This window comes from Typopeltis vanoorti, chromosome 3 (assembly GCF_054136105.1).
Source record: "Typopeltis vanoorti isolate ZY-2024b chromosome 3, IOZ_Tvanoo_1.0, whole genome shotgun sequence".
NCBI lineage: Eukaryota > Metazoa > Arthropoda > Arachnida > Uropygi > Thelyphonidae > Typopeltis > Typopeltis vanoorti.
The window spans coordinates 62694728-62710723 of NC_143551.1; the positions used below are offsets into that span (position 1 = coordinate 62694728).

At 36.5% G+C, this 15996-nt stretch overlaps 1 protein-coding gene across 1 annotated transcript in view; it reads left to right on the top strand.

The window, feature by feature from the left end:
• The window catches only part of LOC150108200 (synaptogyrin-2-like), a 63925-nt gene that overhangs the window by 19157 nt on the left and 28772 nt on the right, over positions 1-15996 (top strand). The window contains exon 2 of the mRNA XM_090390649.1: positions 3008-3227. Within this exon, the coding sequence (XP_090246775.1) occupies positions 3008-3227 (220 nt within the window). The remainder of the gene's footprint in view (positions 1-3007; positions 3228-15996) is intronic.

Consider the following 15996-nt stretch of genomic DNA (forward strand, 5'->3'; position numbering starts at 1 on the left):
GCGTTGATCATTGGGATGTCTCGCTAGGAAAGAGTTACACATTGCCCTCGTGTTAAGGGTCCTGAAGGGCATAAAATAATCAATGACTCAAACAAAGAAGAAATTTGGCAGGAGATCAAGAACCAGACAGCAGAAGCAAAGAGAACAAAAGGGACACTTTCGTGTAAACAACAGATTTGATTTATAATAAAATTAGTTTAATCCTTTATCCAAGTGTGAGCAAACAAAGTTTGCGCCTGAAGTATCTTCAGGACTAGGGTAAAGTGATACAACACCAGGGCAACTCTTTGCAAAGGTGGAGAAAGCTACCAACACTCCTAACTCAGTATCTCCTATAATGCAAAACACATCTCCTTGCGGATATGTCTAATGTTATGCATTAAAGGAAGGGCCACTACCCAGACTAGTTTCGACCTTTATTGAGGTCTCTTCAGTGGGAGCCAGGCCCTAGTGGAAATACCAGGCAGAAGCATTAGCAGGTCATCTCTACCTATAGGAGTTGCCAAATGGTGTGCCACCCTTTTTTAATAAATTACTCTGGATTTAGAGAAAGATGTTGAAAGTTTATTTTTTCACTTGGTTAGAGTATAATAAAATTAGTTTAATCCTTTATCCAAGTGTGAGCAAACAAAGTTTGCGCCTGAAGTATCTTCAGGACTAGGGTAAAGTGATACAACACCAGGGCAACTCTTTGCAAAGGTGGAGAAAGCTACCAACACTCCTAACTCAGTATCTCCTATAATGCAAAACACATCTCCTTGCGGATATGTCTAATGTTATGCATTAAAGGAAGGGCCACTACCCAGACTAGTTTCGACCTTTATTGAGGTCTCTTCAGTGGGAGCCAGGCCCTAGTGGAAATACCAGGCAGAAGCATTAGCAGGTCATCTCTACCTATAGGAGTTGCCAAATGGTGTGCCACCCTTTTTTAATAAATTACTCTGGATTTAGAGAAAGATGTTGAAAGTTTATTTTTTCACTTGGTTAGAGTATAATAAAATTAGTTTAATCCTTTATCCAAGTGTGAGCAAACAAAGTTTGCGCCTGAAGTATCTTCAGGACTAGGGTAAAGTGATACAACACCAGGGCAACTCTTTGCAAAGGTGGAGAAAGCTACCAACACTCCTAACTCAGTATCTCCTATAATGCAAAACACATCTCCTTGCGGATATGTCTAATGTTATGCATTAAAGGAAGGGCCACTACCCAGACTAGTTTCGACCTTTATTGAGGTCTCTTCAGTGGGAGCCAGGCCCTAGTGGAAATACCAGGCAGAAGCATTAGCAGGTCATCTCTACCTATAGGAGTTGCCAAATGGTGTGCCACCCTTTTTTAATAAATTACTCTGGATTTAGAGAAAGATGTTGAAAGTTTATTTTTTCACTTGGTTAGAGTATAATAAAATTAGTTTAATCCTTTATCCAAGTGTGAGCAAACAAAGTTTGCGCCTGAAGTATCTTCAGGACTAGGGTAAAGTGATACAACACCAGGGCAACTCTTTGCAAAGGTGGAGAAAGCTACCAACACTCCTAACTCAGTATCTCCTATAATGCAAAACACATCTCCTTGCGGATATGTCTAATGTTATGCATTAAAGGAAGGGCCACTACCCAGACTAGTTTCGACCTTTATTGAGGTCTCTTCAGTGGGAGCCAGGCCCTAGTGGAAATACCAGGCAGAAGCATTAGCAGGTCATCTCTACCTATAGGAGTTGCCAAATGGTGTGCCACCCTTTTTTAATAAATTACTCTGGATTTAGAGAAAGATGTTGAAAGTTTATTTTTTCACTTGGTTAGAGTATAATAAAATTAGTTTAATCCTTTATCCAAGTGTGAGCAAACAAAGTTTGCGCCTGAAGTATCTTCAGGACTAGGGTAAAGTGATACAACACCAGGGCAACTCTTTGCAAAGGTGGAGAAAGCTACCAACACTCCTAACTCAGTATCTCCTATAATGCAAAACACATCTCCTTGCGGATATGTCTAATGTTATGCATTAAAGGAAGGGCCACTACCCAGACTAGTTTCGACCTTTATTGAGGTCTCTTCAGTGGGAGCCAGGCCCTAGTGGAAATACCAGGCAGAAGCATTAGCAGGTCATCTCTACCTATAGGAGTTATAAAGGTCGAAACTAGTCTGGGTAGTGGCCCTTCCTTTAATGCATAACATTAGACATATCCGCAAGGAGATGTGTTTTGCATTATAGGAGATACTGAGTTAGGAGTGTTGGTAGCTTTCTCCACCTTTGCAAAGAGTTGCCCTGGTGTTGTATCACTTTACCCTAGTCCTGAAGATACTTCAGGCGCAAACTTTGTTTGCTCACACTTGGATAAAGGATTAAACTAATTTTATTATACTCTAACCAAGTGAAAAAATAAACTTTCAAGATTTGATTTAATTAAATGGTTTGTGAACAATACATTAGACTGATTCTGTTAATGCACTATCCCGAAAAATTCGAACCTGCATTAGATTAAGTTTAACTGATCCATAATCAATTCATGAGTGATTAAAGGTAAAGATTAACATAAGCAGGGAAGAATAAAACAATATCTGCTTTGTCTTTAGTTTGAAAATTCTTATAATCTTGCACTCAACAAATGGGTCTAATTGCTGCATCAGGAAAACAAATAAAATTTGTTAGACTATAGAGTATGAGAACATAAGATATAGTAGAAAATAAATAAATAGTGGTAGTCGATAGTTATGGCAGTTGACCATTTATGACATTTGAGTAAGGAACAAATAAAGACAAAGCAGGGTTGCAAGAAGAGAAAATACGAACAAAACAGGTTTAAAACACTGTATGTTCAAACAACAGTAGTATTTTATGCTTTCAGAAAACTACTAAGAACTTTTCAGCCTGCGTTAATATAGCAATTCCTTTAATAAAAATAATGTTGGATAGAAAACCCTTGCCTTACCTGATACTTGACATGATTTAATAAGATTTTATAACACTGAACTTTGTATTTTCTTGTATCTAAACAAAAGAAAAAATTCTTTAGGTTTTTGCAGTGGTGGTGTTTGCTTCCATAGCATCAAGATGTTGGGTAAACAGCATATGCCTTTTTTATGATGATCCAGATGCTTGTCACTATGCAACAGCCATTGGTGTCATTGCATTCCTCTCAAGTATGTTTTTCCTGATTGTAGAAGCCATTTTTGAACGTATATCTAGCGTTAAGATTCGCCGCCGTCTTGTTATGTTGGATATTGGCTTTTCTGGTGAGTATAATACTAAAAGAACACTGTGCATGATATTTATAAGATTGTTGTGCATGCTAACTAAAGTTTTCAAACAAAAGGGAATCACTTTTTCCTGGAATATACCCTCCCATGAAATTTGTACTGGAGACCATAATAATTCATGATGACTGGAATGTCTTTGTTTCTACCAACAGATTTTCCTTGTTGTCCTGGTTCTTAGATATTTAATTTGATGAACATTTATTATTTTCTAACACAGTCCTACCTGCATTACTCTGGTTGTATGCATTGTTTCAGTAGGTTCAGTATTTTCCTAACTTAAAATATACAAGTTAGGAAAGATTAGTTTAATTTGTTGTTCCATTTTTTTGTGCTGAAGATGCCTGTGAAACATAAGCATAAATTTTACAATTAAGCATCAAGATTTTCCATGGAAGTTTTCTCTTGTATTTTATTCTTAGTACCTACTCATGTTATTCCAACTTTGAAATGGAGTTCAGGGAATTCTAATAGTGTACTGCAGAACTCAAAATTTGCTACATGTTTCAATTTCCATTTTGCAAAAAATCTAATTTTTTGTTTTTCATGTATAGAAAACCATCTTCCTGTACTTCTGGTGTTGTTTATGTTGTGAAGCACTTTATGAATAAGCACCAACACCTAAGCTTCACAATGTAAACAACACCAAGAGAAAAATATCAAATTCTGATATGCACTTTTGTGGGAAGGCATACAGGATATTATGATAATACTGCATGAAAAAGTTCACTACCAATCTTTCAATTTTCCTCCTCTGTCAGGACTCTGACATTGTCTTATCTTATATTTTGATCTAAGTCACTTCTTTCTGTATCAATACATCTAGATCTTGGTCTTCCTCTGGATCTTTTTCTTCGATCCTAGCAGAAAACACTTGATTTGCTAACTTTTCCTCTTCCACCTGTTCATAGTGGAGAGACCTCCTGGTGATGGTACTGGCCCTTTTCATGCTTACTCTTTTTCTTTGCTTTACTTCCTGTATTTCACTCTACTTCTCCTGAGAGTCTTTTTTTTTTTTTTTCCCCAGACCATCATTACTGGACTCCGCGCAGTGTGACTCATGCACATCCTGAAAGGGGGATCTTGGTAGTCTTACTTTGGCCTCTGTTTTAGCAAGATGGGCAGTCCTGGATGGCCCAGCCAGGACCAGTCAGTTAGTGGGCCTGCCTATTTTTTCAAGTGACAGGAAAGTCACTTTTATGTATTTGTAGATTTATGTAGACAAGTTTGGCTTATTTTATCTGTTACTGATATTTCTATTTATTTATCTATTTCCCGTGACTTGAAAAATATCAAGATCTCTTCATCCTCTGAAACCTCCACATCACCCAAAGAAAAAACCAGGAGTTTATAATTTTCACTGTTCCTGTGGCATCTGCTATGTGGACCAGACTGGGAGATCGGGAGAAATCCCCATGAGTGAACATCAAAAGGACGTACAAAATAAGAGAGAACATAAATCAGGATTGGCATTTTGCACAACCTCTACCGGTCATGATGTACTCTGGGATAGAACAAACATGTCCCATATAGATAAAAATTGTTTCACAAGAAAATTCAAAGAGGCAGCAACTATGATTACAATTTCTACACAATGCAACAAAAACCAAGGTTTGATTTTAAATCAAGTTTGGTCATCGTTTATTAAAAATTTACCAATTTCAGACCTCAGACAGAGTGAGCGTGAACCACAGAACGTGACAACAAATAGCATTGTCTCCAGCTAACTGTTGTTTACACATTAACAGTTGTATAGATCTGTTATTCAGTTTTTTAACGAACTGTTTAGATTAGGGGTCGGCAAACTTCTTTGACCGTCGACCCCTTCAAGAGTTTCTTGACTTTTTATCGACCCCCCCCTCTATTTTACTATTACGTAATTATAACAGGATAAGCAAAAAAGATGCTTGTTGGTAAATATGTCATTTTGGCCTACTTGATTGGCCTCCATAACTATTTTCATGACCTTGCTCCATCTTACAGGTCCTATTCATGTCGCTGTGCCCATGATTCACTCTTAATTGCATTGTCATTCACAATGGAGATAATTCAAGTTAACCGAATTAAATATTACCCGTACAATGATGTCTTATATTTTTCTATCGACCCCTAACAATGTTATATCGACCACTTTGGCGACCACTGGTTTAGATGTTCACAATACCAACAAATTAACTAATTTTCGTAATTTCTAGTAGTTTGTGCTTTAAACTTTTAGTTCTCTTTACCCCTGAAGATGTTAGTCTGATGACTAATTAACTTGTAGGGTGTTATTTTTTAGTACTTGTTTAGTTTTAAAAACAGTTTTCTTTAATTAACATGTGGTTACAAAACTGGAATAACTATATTGAACTTCTTAACCACAGAAATCTTCGCAAGAATAGTTATGAGGCATATCCTGATACATAGGGATGGTCACTTGGTTCCAACCAGGAACATCATCCTTACTTTTGATATATACATACATAGATCTAAACCTCCAACATCTGTAGAAGCAGGATCTCAACTGTTCTGTCAGAAATATGGGCATGCCCAAACTGCCTGTCATGGCTGTACCACCTTTGCCTGATGTGGTCGTAAAGAGCATAACAAATCTTGCTTTGCAAAGAAAGCTAAATGTGTCAACTGTCAGTGAGATCACCCAGCTTACTCACTTGCATGTTAGAAGCAGAAAGATGAAAATTAAAATAGAACAAAATATATCATATCAGGATACAAAAAGGAAGTTAGCCGCCAATACACCTGTTCCGAGATCCTCTTATTCTGAAAAGGTGGCAGCAAAGAAAATGTCAACAGCATCTCAAACACTTATGTCTATTCCACCATTTGATAATTTTGCATCAATGGGTTCTCATCACATGGTTCCATGTGATGAGAAACCCATTGATGCAAAAACATTTGTCAAAAAAACTATGGTTAGGATATTGCTTAAAGATAAACCACCAGACACCCCCACCCACCACCACCACCACAGAAAAAATTGATACTTCTCCTGAAAGTTTCTTGAACTTACCCAATGATCCTGACACATGCAGTGATGTAATTGATATTTTTCCAGAGGAAGAGATGGACAGTGATCATCCATACTTCCCAAAATCTAATGAGAAATAAACACCCAACAAGGGTAAGTCCTCAAACGTCCAGAAATCGTACAAGTCTACAAAGCCTAAACAATAGGAAAATTTTTACAATGGAACTCTTGTGGGTTTCACCAGAATATTAATGATATCAAGGTTTTACTGCAAAAAACAAAACAAACAAAACCGGTTTGTTTCTGTCTGCAGGAAACATATTTAAGATATAGTTAGAATCCTACCTTAAGGAATTTCACTGTTGTATGCAAGTACAGAACTGGAGATAGTCCTGCTCATGGAGTAACTATCCTAGTGAGCAGTCATACTCCTTCCTATCATGTCCAGCCTAATACTGCTCTGGAAGCAATAGTGATTCGCTTATCCATGAAATTTCTTATTTCAGTATGCTCAATTTATTTACCACCGATCGCTGAGTTAAATGAAACTGATCTTGATAACCTTATCTTGCAACTGCCTGAACCCATTCTTTTTATGGGTGACTTTAATGGGCACAACACTGTTGGATAATGCCAACACAAATGGAAGAGGTTGTATCATTGAATGAATCATTGACAATAATGACCTCTCTCTCTCTCTATTTTGAATAAGAGACTTAATTCTTTCTTTCATATGCCTACCCACTGATTCTCTGCAATCGATCATATAATCTGCTCTCCTGCCATTTTTTCTATTGCTCACGTGGTATGTTGAAGACATCTACAGAAGTTATCATTTTCCTTGTATTTGCACAGTGTCTTCACACGAACAATATTCTGCTACACAGACCCATATGGAAAATGGATCAGGCTGACTGGAATATTTTTTTCCCATCTTGCAAAACTTAATTCTAATACAGCCAGTCAAACACCTATCAATGAAACAGTAAAGTATGTAACAGACTTCATTGTCCAGGCAGCAACAGTCCCAATTCCAAAAATGTCATCTTGATTTCCACACACTATCCAAAGCCTTGCTGGAACCCAGAATGCCAGCAGTCAAAAAAAAGATCAATGCAGAGCGCAAGGTGTATTTTGTAGATATCTCACCACATCAATAGCTTTTAAACGTGCTCAGGCCGGAGCACATTATATGAGATATCAGAATCAAAAACAATCTGACAGTTAATCAAACAGTGAGTGCAGAAATTGTATGGAATAAAATTTGGAAAATGAAAGTTAGATACAGAACACACTGCAGAACTTTTATACCTCCATGTTTGAGCATTTCTGGCCAAATGCATCTGCTCCGGTTGCCTTTCTGCATTTCAGGTATTTTATGGCTTTTCTACCTCAAGTATTGATATGCACTTGTGATTGTTTCTACTACCATACTGTCACCACTTGTTTTTTATTTAGAATATTATTATCTTCACTTTTATCAGTCTATCAATTATTTATCGCAGGGATGGGGAACCTGCAACCCTTAGGCCACATGCAGCCTTTTCACATATTTCATCAATTATGTATCTTGGTTGTTTACATTTATACATTCTCAAACGGCATATATTTTAATTAATTATATTTTTGTTAAAAAATCAAGTGCTATTATCAATCTGTCCATTGTTCTATGGTTAGCACACTATCATATTAATTTGTCACTAGATGCCACTGTGAGCACTCAACACAATGTTAGCTTGATTTGAAAAAAAAAAAAGCAGTTTAGTTTTGGATGTGTGTTGATATACAAGGTATTTCAAAAAGAATGACCCAATTTCAAATAATTATATTTAATAATGAAAATGTGGTACAGTTACAAAATAAATTGCCAAGTATGAAGTAAGGCCTAAAGTTTCACTCACCACAATTACAAATGCTCAATGTGCCTTCGCCTGCTGCACAGTCAACATCAAGCCGATAGCTTTCAAATCGGGACATTCTTTTTGAAACACCCTGTATTGCAATGCTGTTGTATGTATTATTGCTTTATAGCAAGCAGAAAGAGTAGAAGTTGTTTAATTTGTTTATTAATTTTTGAAAATTTTATTTGATATTCCATATGTGCCAAAAAAAACTATTAGAGAGGGGAATAGATTATTTAATGAAGAATGGGAGCTGGAGTACATGCTTGCAGTCAAAGATAAAATGGTGCATTTACTTTATGATACTATGATTTTTAAACTTTTATTTATTTATTTCTTTGGAGTTTCCTCCCCCCCCCCCCCCGTCCCTATTGGGGCGAGTTGAGCTCCCTCATGGGGGGTTAAGTATTTATGACTCTAGATCAGTGTGTGTTCATGGGGCTGGTTTTCCTGCTTGTGGGATGAAAAAACGCCAGATAAACTGATGGGAAAAACCCTACTGCCCACGCCCAAGACCAGCTAACTTGGCTATGGCTGAGGAAGATCCTCAAATTCCTCATGTCTTCGACGGGAATCGAACCTGAGACACTCCTTCCCCAGTCATATGGTTGCGAAGCGCACAGCCACTAGGCTAACTGAGCGGATATTTTTACACTGAAAAGATACAATGCTCGTCAGCATTGTGGTGCACATAAGGACCACAATGCTGATGAGTTTTGCTGTTGTTCAAAAAAAACAACAGCAATTATTTCAAATGATAACAGGACAAAGTAATGAAATTACTGAATCAACTTGGGAGATACTTCATCCCACAAGCAGGCAAACCGGCCCCGTGAACACATACGGATTACAGTCAAGAATACTGACCCAGCAATAGGCCTGATTTGTCAGCTATGCTGGTTCCAAGCTCAGATAAAATTTTTTTGGGGGGTGTGACTAAGATGGTGCCGTACCTCCCGTAAAAGGGGTCTCACAGCTGCTGTATCATCATACAGAAATTAATTAATTGGGAGAAAAGGTAAGCCATATAGTGATGTGGAAATTGCAAAACAGTACATTATCAAAGCTGTAGCACAGTGGTTAACCGGTGTTCCTCGGAACACTTGTGTTCCATGAACTGATTTCAAGTGTTCTGCTGGTGAAAGATGTCACATGACATATTTCAAAAACATTACCCACAATATCAAAACCTGTACTAGACCAAATTGTAAATATAGTAAATTACATCAAGTCAAGACCTCTAAAAAGCACACCTTTTTAAAAAAAACTTTGCATATCTATGGAAGCCAAGTATGAATCTTTGCTTTTACACACTGAAATAAGATGGTTATCCAGGGGTAAAGTGCTATTCCGAATTTTAGAACTTAAGAATTATTGGCCTTTTTTTCAAAATGAAGGTATAGATACTTTTGTAAAATGTCTTCAAAATGATATTTGGTATTGCTAAAATGGCATATTTAGCCGATATTTTTAATTACTTAAATAGCGTTAATATTAATACAAGTATCCAAGAGAAAAAAGAAAATATTTTGACATCCACTGACAAATTGTCAGCTTTTCAGAAAAAAATTATCTCTTTGGAAAAACCATATATCAGAAAAAATACAGTAGATATGTTTCCTTCGCTCCATAATAAAAATGTCCTGGGAATTGCTTCCGTTATAACAGAACATTTAAACAATATTGGAAAAAAAGATTTCAACCTACTTTCCTTCTTTAAATACACACAATTATGACTGGATACGAATTCCATTTGGCACAGTTAATGCATTGAGTTGAAATTTTCGTTACAAGAAGAACAATTAGTTACCTTGTCAGCAGATTGTACTGTTAAAAATTAAATTCTCTGAAATAACTCTTGAGAAATTTTGAATTTTTGTCCAAGCCGAATACCCAGCTCTCTCCACAAGGGCACTGAAAATTTTGTTACAGTTTTTAACATCATATTTGTGTGAGCTTGGTTTCTCAATATTAACCAATATAAAAACTAAAAAGTGTGAAAGGTTTACTAATATAGACGTTAGCCTTATCACATACTCATATTAGACTTGATATTGCTGAAATCTGCAAAAGCCGACAAGCTCAAGAATCGCATTAAAATAGGTTCCATTTTTATTAAAGTTAAGTCCATGCTATTTTTATTGTTTTATGACCCTAATGCTCTTGGTGCTCTCCAAATTTTTCTTATAATCAAAAGTGTTCCGTGACTTTGAAAAGGTTAAGAACCACTGTTGTAGCATGTCTGGATTCAGATAAAGCTAATAAATACAAGCAACTTCCTCTTTCACTAAGCTATAACCAAACAGCAACATGAATTAGCTATCAGTGTTACTGAACAGCTTCAAAAAATTTGCCGAAATAAACATACAGGTATCCCTTGCTTAACGCAGGATTTGATTAACGTGCTGAAATTAATTGCAACATTCCCTTTATTTATGCAACAAAAGTTTTAATTAACGTGCCTTTAAAGTTACTCCACAAAAACATGCAAACCTCGAGGAGTGTTTCCTGGCCTATTTTCTTAAAAAGACATTCTCAAAGGCAATAGAAACAACAGCAGGAGAAAATGTGATTACGCTCCAAGAATTTTGGAAAACTTTTTACATTAAGCACGCAATTGAAAACATTCATGACTCTTGGGAGCTAGAAGACAAGTGTCTTCTAGAAACAGCATGAGAGCTGTTTGGAAAAACCTTTTGCCAGAATGGCTAATAACTTAGGTGGTTTTCAAAATACTGTGAACAACATGGTTAAAGAATTCATTGCAATTGGTGAAGACTTTGGTTTTGATGGTGTTGATGCAGAAGATGTTAAAGATTTATTGATGGTGTTGATGCAAAAGATTTCAGTGACAGTGATATTCTTGAAATTGAACAACAATGTGCATGCGAAGACAACGAACAAATGGAATGTGAAGATGAGGTTCCAAAGGAAATAACAATCAAAGAACTGGATGTAATATTTCGCAGTTTAGAATTGCTTAACCACTTTACCGGCCATTATGGATAAAATACTCCTCATTCGCTTCGTATCCATCATATATTTCAATGTAATATCAATGGTATTACAATTTTAATATGCACTTCGCATCCATGATAACCTTAATGTCTATAGACGTCTTTGCCTTTAGCGTGGTTTTAAACAACAAGTAATATATATGGATTCAGTTGTTAATCGAAGAATGCCTGTTTGCTGAGTTCTGGAGAGTCATTTTGCTTGTTATCATAGAATTTATGCTGATAAGAAAAAAAAGCTCAAACTGTTCAAACACCTCTTGATAACTTTTTTGATATAAAAAAATGTAATAACTAATGCAGGTACAAGCATTTATTAAATATTACTTTGCATTCATCTTTTATCTTTCCTAAAAGCGTACCATATAAAACGAATTATTAATACAGTAATCGATCATGGACGAATTGTACTTTTTACCATTGATTATTATATTTGATTAACGCTATTTTGATATATGCTGTAACACCGATGGAATAATTAATCGTGTTAATCAAGGGGTACCTGTACTTATTTTTCCATTGCCCAAGATATTGCCCAAGTAATGAAGAACTACTTGTGGCTGTTCTCATGGTTCACATGTGGAATTGACATTTTTTTATATTTTTAAAGATAAATGTCAGTAATATTTGTAAAGATAAACTTACTAAATTTATGTAATTTAGTAAGTTTACGCACATCTGATGCTCCTTTTGTGAGAAAAAAAAACATGAAGGATTTGTTGCATTGCTACAAAATGAAATACAAAATGCCAATAACTTGATTTCATTTCATTGTATATTACATCAACAGAATCTTTGCATCAAATCTACTCTTTTAAAAGACACATTAAGGAAATTATTGATATTGTTAATTATATTCGAGCAAATGCTTCGAGGTATTGCATTTAGCACTATGGAAACAAATGATTTTTTTTATGGAACAGAATAAATCTTGTGAATTTTCTAAAGAGAATTTCTGCAGAAATGCTGCATTTTTATGTGATTTAATGTCACAGTAAAATGTGTTCAAGCATTTAGGAAGATTTTTTTTTTTTTTTTTGGTACTCTTCTTTCCAAAACTGTAATTTCAGCCAAACATTGCCTGAACTGGCGAAGGTCATTGAAGAACAGTGTACTAATAAAACGAAGAATACAGTGACATGTTTAAAAAGATTTTAAGAAACATGATCTCACGTCACGTTTCTTAAACTGGCTTTCCAGCTACATCTGGCCAATGTCTCTAGTGCATAGATGGCGAACCTATGGCACACGTCAGAGGTGGCACATCAACGATTTACAGGTGATATCCTTTTATATGCTTATTAATTATTCAACCTTTTTTTAAATTGTTACAATACATACAAGTTAAATTTTGTTTTACACCTGAGTGCAACTATGAAGATGTGCATATGATTGGTGCGGTATTAACAAAAGGTCGCACAACCCAAACAATTGTTGAGTTGAAATGCTAATTCTCTTCAACCGAATTCCATAACATGTGAAACTGTCATAACAACATTCACTATATATTTCTCAGTTTTAACACATTCATGATGGGGTGACGTTTATTGTTTTGACGGAACTTCTGTTTATCAGTGGGCTCAACTCACACAAAGTTTCAACCTTTGGGTGAATATTATTGTTGCTAGTTTGCGTTTGAGCTGGCAGGAACTCACACATGTATTATATGGCATATTTCAATTCCTGGTAGAATTTTATTTGAAGTTAGCCTTTGTGATCTGTCATAATGACATCGAGAATTTTAAATGCAATAAAAGAAACACTTATTTCATGTAATTGAAAAATTGGACAAGAGTTTTTAGTTAGATACTGTGTTTCCGGTGCAACATATCGTTTTGCTCAAGTCTATACAGCATAGTTTCTGTGAGAAGGGACATGTGATTCATTAGTTAGTGCCGTTTTTATTCCAGCTGTCTCTAATTGCACTATTTGTTGAGAAATATATTACACAGACTGCAAAAGCCTCTGGAACTTAATCAGGGATACAATAAAAACTACTTGTTTTTGTTGCACACATCTGCAGTATAGTGACTGTTGGAGGGCGTGTTGTTTAATTATTGCCTCGATGTGAACATGTTTAAATTTTTTTGTGTGTGAGGCATATGCAACACTTTTTAATGCCTTTTTTTCATAAAGTAAAATCAAGGGTGCCAGTTATACGCGAGGGCGAGTTATTTTTGAGTAAATATGGTAAGCGTTTAGCCGACAGGTTGACATCCTTCTGCTGTTACCCTTGCTCAGCTAACTTGATGGTGAGTTGCAATACATAAATATTTTTCTCACAATTGTTGTTTTTTTTTTTTTTTTTCAAACCAACATAGTGAAAATCAATTTAATAATACAATAATCAGTTTTACACTGAATAACATTATAAATGTATATATAAATAAATATCATCATAACACTAATTACGGGTATAAACCATATTGGTCTATTCCGGTCTCATTATCCATCCAATATCCTTTTTTGAGGTCTATCCTGCCTTCTTTTTTGGCTTATATTTTAGTATTTGTTTAGGATGTTATAAATAAATATATATATATTATAAATTTATATATATAAATAAATATTATAAATAAAACAAAATCTTCTTCTTCTGCAGCTTTTCCCACTTAAGTGGGGTCACTGTTGATGATGAGTCTCCTCCACATCCAAGTTCTTCATCCTCAAGTCCTCTTCTACCAACTCCCTCCATCTCTTCTTTGGCCGCCCATGCTTCCTCCTTCCTTGCACATCCATCTGCATGACCCTTGTTCCCACATATTCGTCCTCCCTCCTCATCACATGACCAAACCATCTCAACCTTGCCTCCTGTATCTTCGCTCCTAAGTTCATAACTTTCACTGTTCCCCTCACATAGTCATTTCTCAGACGATCCTTTCTGGTCACACCGCACATCCACCTAAGCATTCTCATCTCTGCTACTTCAATCCTGCTGATGTTATTCTTCCTCAGGGCCACAGTTTCTATAGCATATGTCATAGCTGGCCTCACTACTGTCCTATAGATTTTGCCTTTCAGATTGATCGGCACCCTCTTATCGCATAACACTCCAGCCATCTCCCTCCAGTTCCTCCAACCTGCTTGTATCCTGCATCCCACTTCCTTCTCAGCTCCTTCATCTTCTTCCACTGTTGAACCTAAGTATCAATAAAAGTATAAATAAAAATAAAGCAAATAAATAAAACAAAATATTTATAAAATATTATAAATAAATATATATATATTATAAATTTATAAATAAATAAATTAATTAAGTTAGATTAATTTTTCCCCTATTAAAAACTGCCCAGCACATCAGCAAATCGATTTGTAAATTTTTGGCATGTGCACACCACTGCTCTAGTGCATCTGAAAATTTACAAATGGAGTTGATTGAGCTCTCAGAAGGCAATATTCCAAAATCTCTATTTGACAATTAGAAAGATTCCATTGAAATATAGAAGAATTCTCTTGGGTATCCAAAAATTCACTATCTGATCAAAAGTATCAGACACCTACTCGAAACTGTAATCAGACTCTCTGTGACACATTTTCAATTAGTGGACATTAATACAGATTGGGTCCACCCTTTCCTTCTATGACAGCTCTAACTCTGCCAGGCTACCAGGTGTCGGAACGTCTCGAGGAATGGCAGCCCATTCTTCTGGAAGAGCTGTAGCCTGAGCAGTTCTTGATGTGGATTTTTGGAGTATGGAGTGAAGTCGGCATTCTGATTCATCCCAAAGGTGTTCTATGGGATTCAGGTCAGGGCCGGCCAGTCCATTTCTGGAACATTATTGTCCACAAACCATTCCCTCACAGACCTTGCTTATGGCAGGTAGCATTATCATGCTGATATAAACAATAGTCATCACCGAATTGATCTTCTACTGTAGACAGTACGCAGTGGGTCGAAATGTCCTTGTACCCTTCCGCATTTAGATTTCTGTGTGGTGGTATGAGAGGGCCAAGTCCATTACATGAAAAACACCCCCACAGTGTAACACCACCTCCTTCAAATTTCACTGTTGGCACTATACACGCTTGCAGGAATCATTCTCTAGGCATTTCCCACACACAGAGACCCATCGGACTGCCAAATGGAAAAGGGTGATTCTTCACTGAAAAATCACACGTTTCCAGTTGTCCAGTGGCGTTGCTCTTTACACTACTGCAGGCAGTGCTTAGCGTTCACAGAGTTTGGTTTATGGGCAGCTGCTTGACCATGGAACCCTATTCCTCTTAACTCTTGATGCACAGTCATGGTGCTGGCTGGACAGTTAGTAGCACTGCAGAACTCCTGGGTGATTGTTTCACTTGATGTCTGGCTAACGACCTTCTTCAATGATTGACAGTCCCTATCTGTCATTAAACGCGGCCTACCCGACCTTGGTTTTGTTGTCGTTGGTCACCAACTGTTGACTAGGGAAACTTGAGGAGGATTGAAATGCCTCTGACATATTTCTTACTGATGTGGCAACCAAAATCTAGTCCACGTTCAAAGTCACTGAGCTTCCTTGACCTATCCATTCTGCTTGTACTTCTTATCACTGATCAACACGCAGCTCTGTGCCTCCTTTTATACTGTTACGTTAGGTTGTAGTGACATCTAGACATCAGTTTGTGAACTACAGAGAGGCGTCCGGATACTTCTTCCAGGCAGATGTTAACAGATTCTCCTGTCTGCCCAAATGGCAAACACTTTATTTACTATCATCAAATTCCTGACATTTACCCTCAAGGGGGTTTACAGGATATGATAGTACTACATGAAAAATATACATCATTACTAACATCCTATCTACAATTTTCCTCCAAATTAATATTACCTGTCAAGGCCTCAACATTGTCAGATCTTATATTTCTATCTTCTAAGGCAC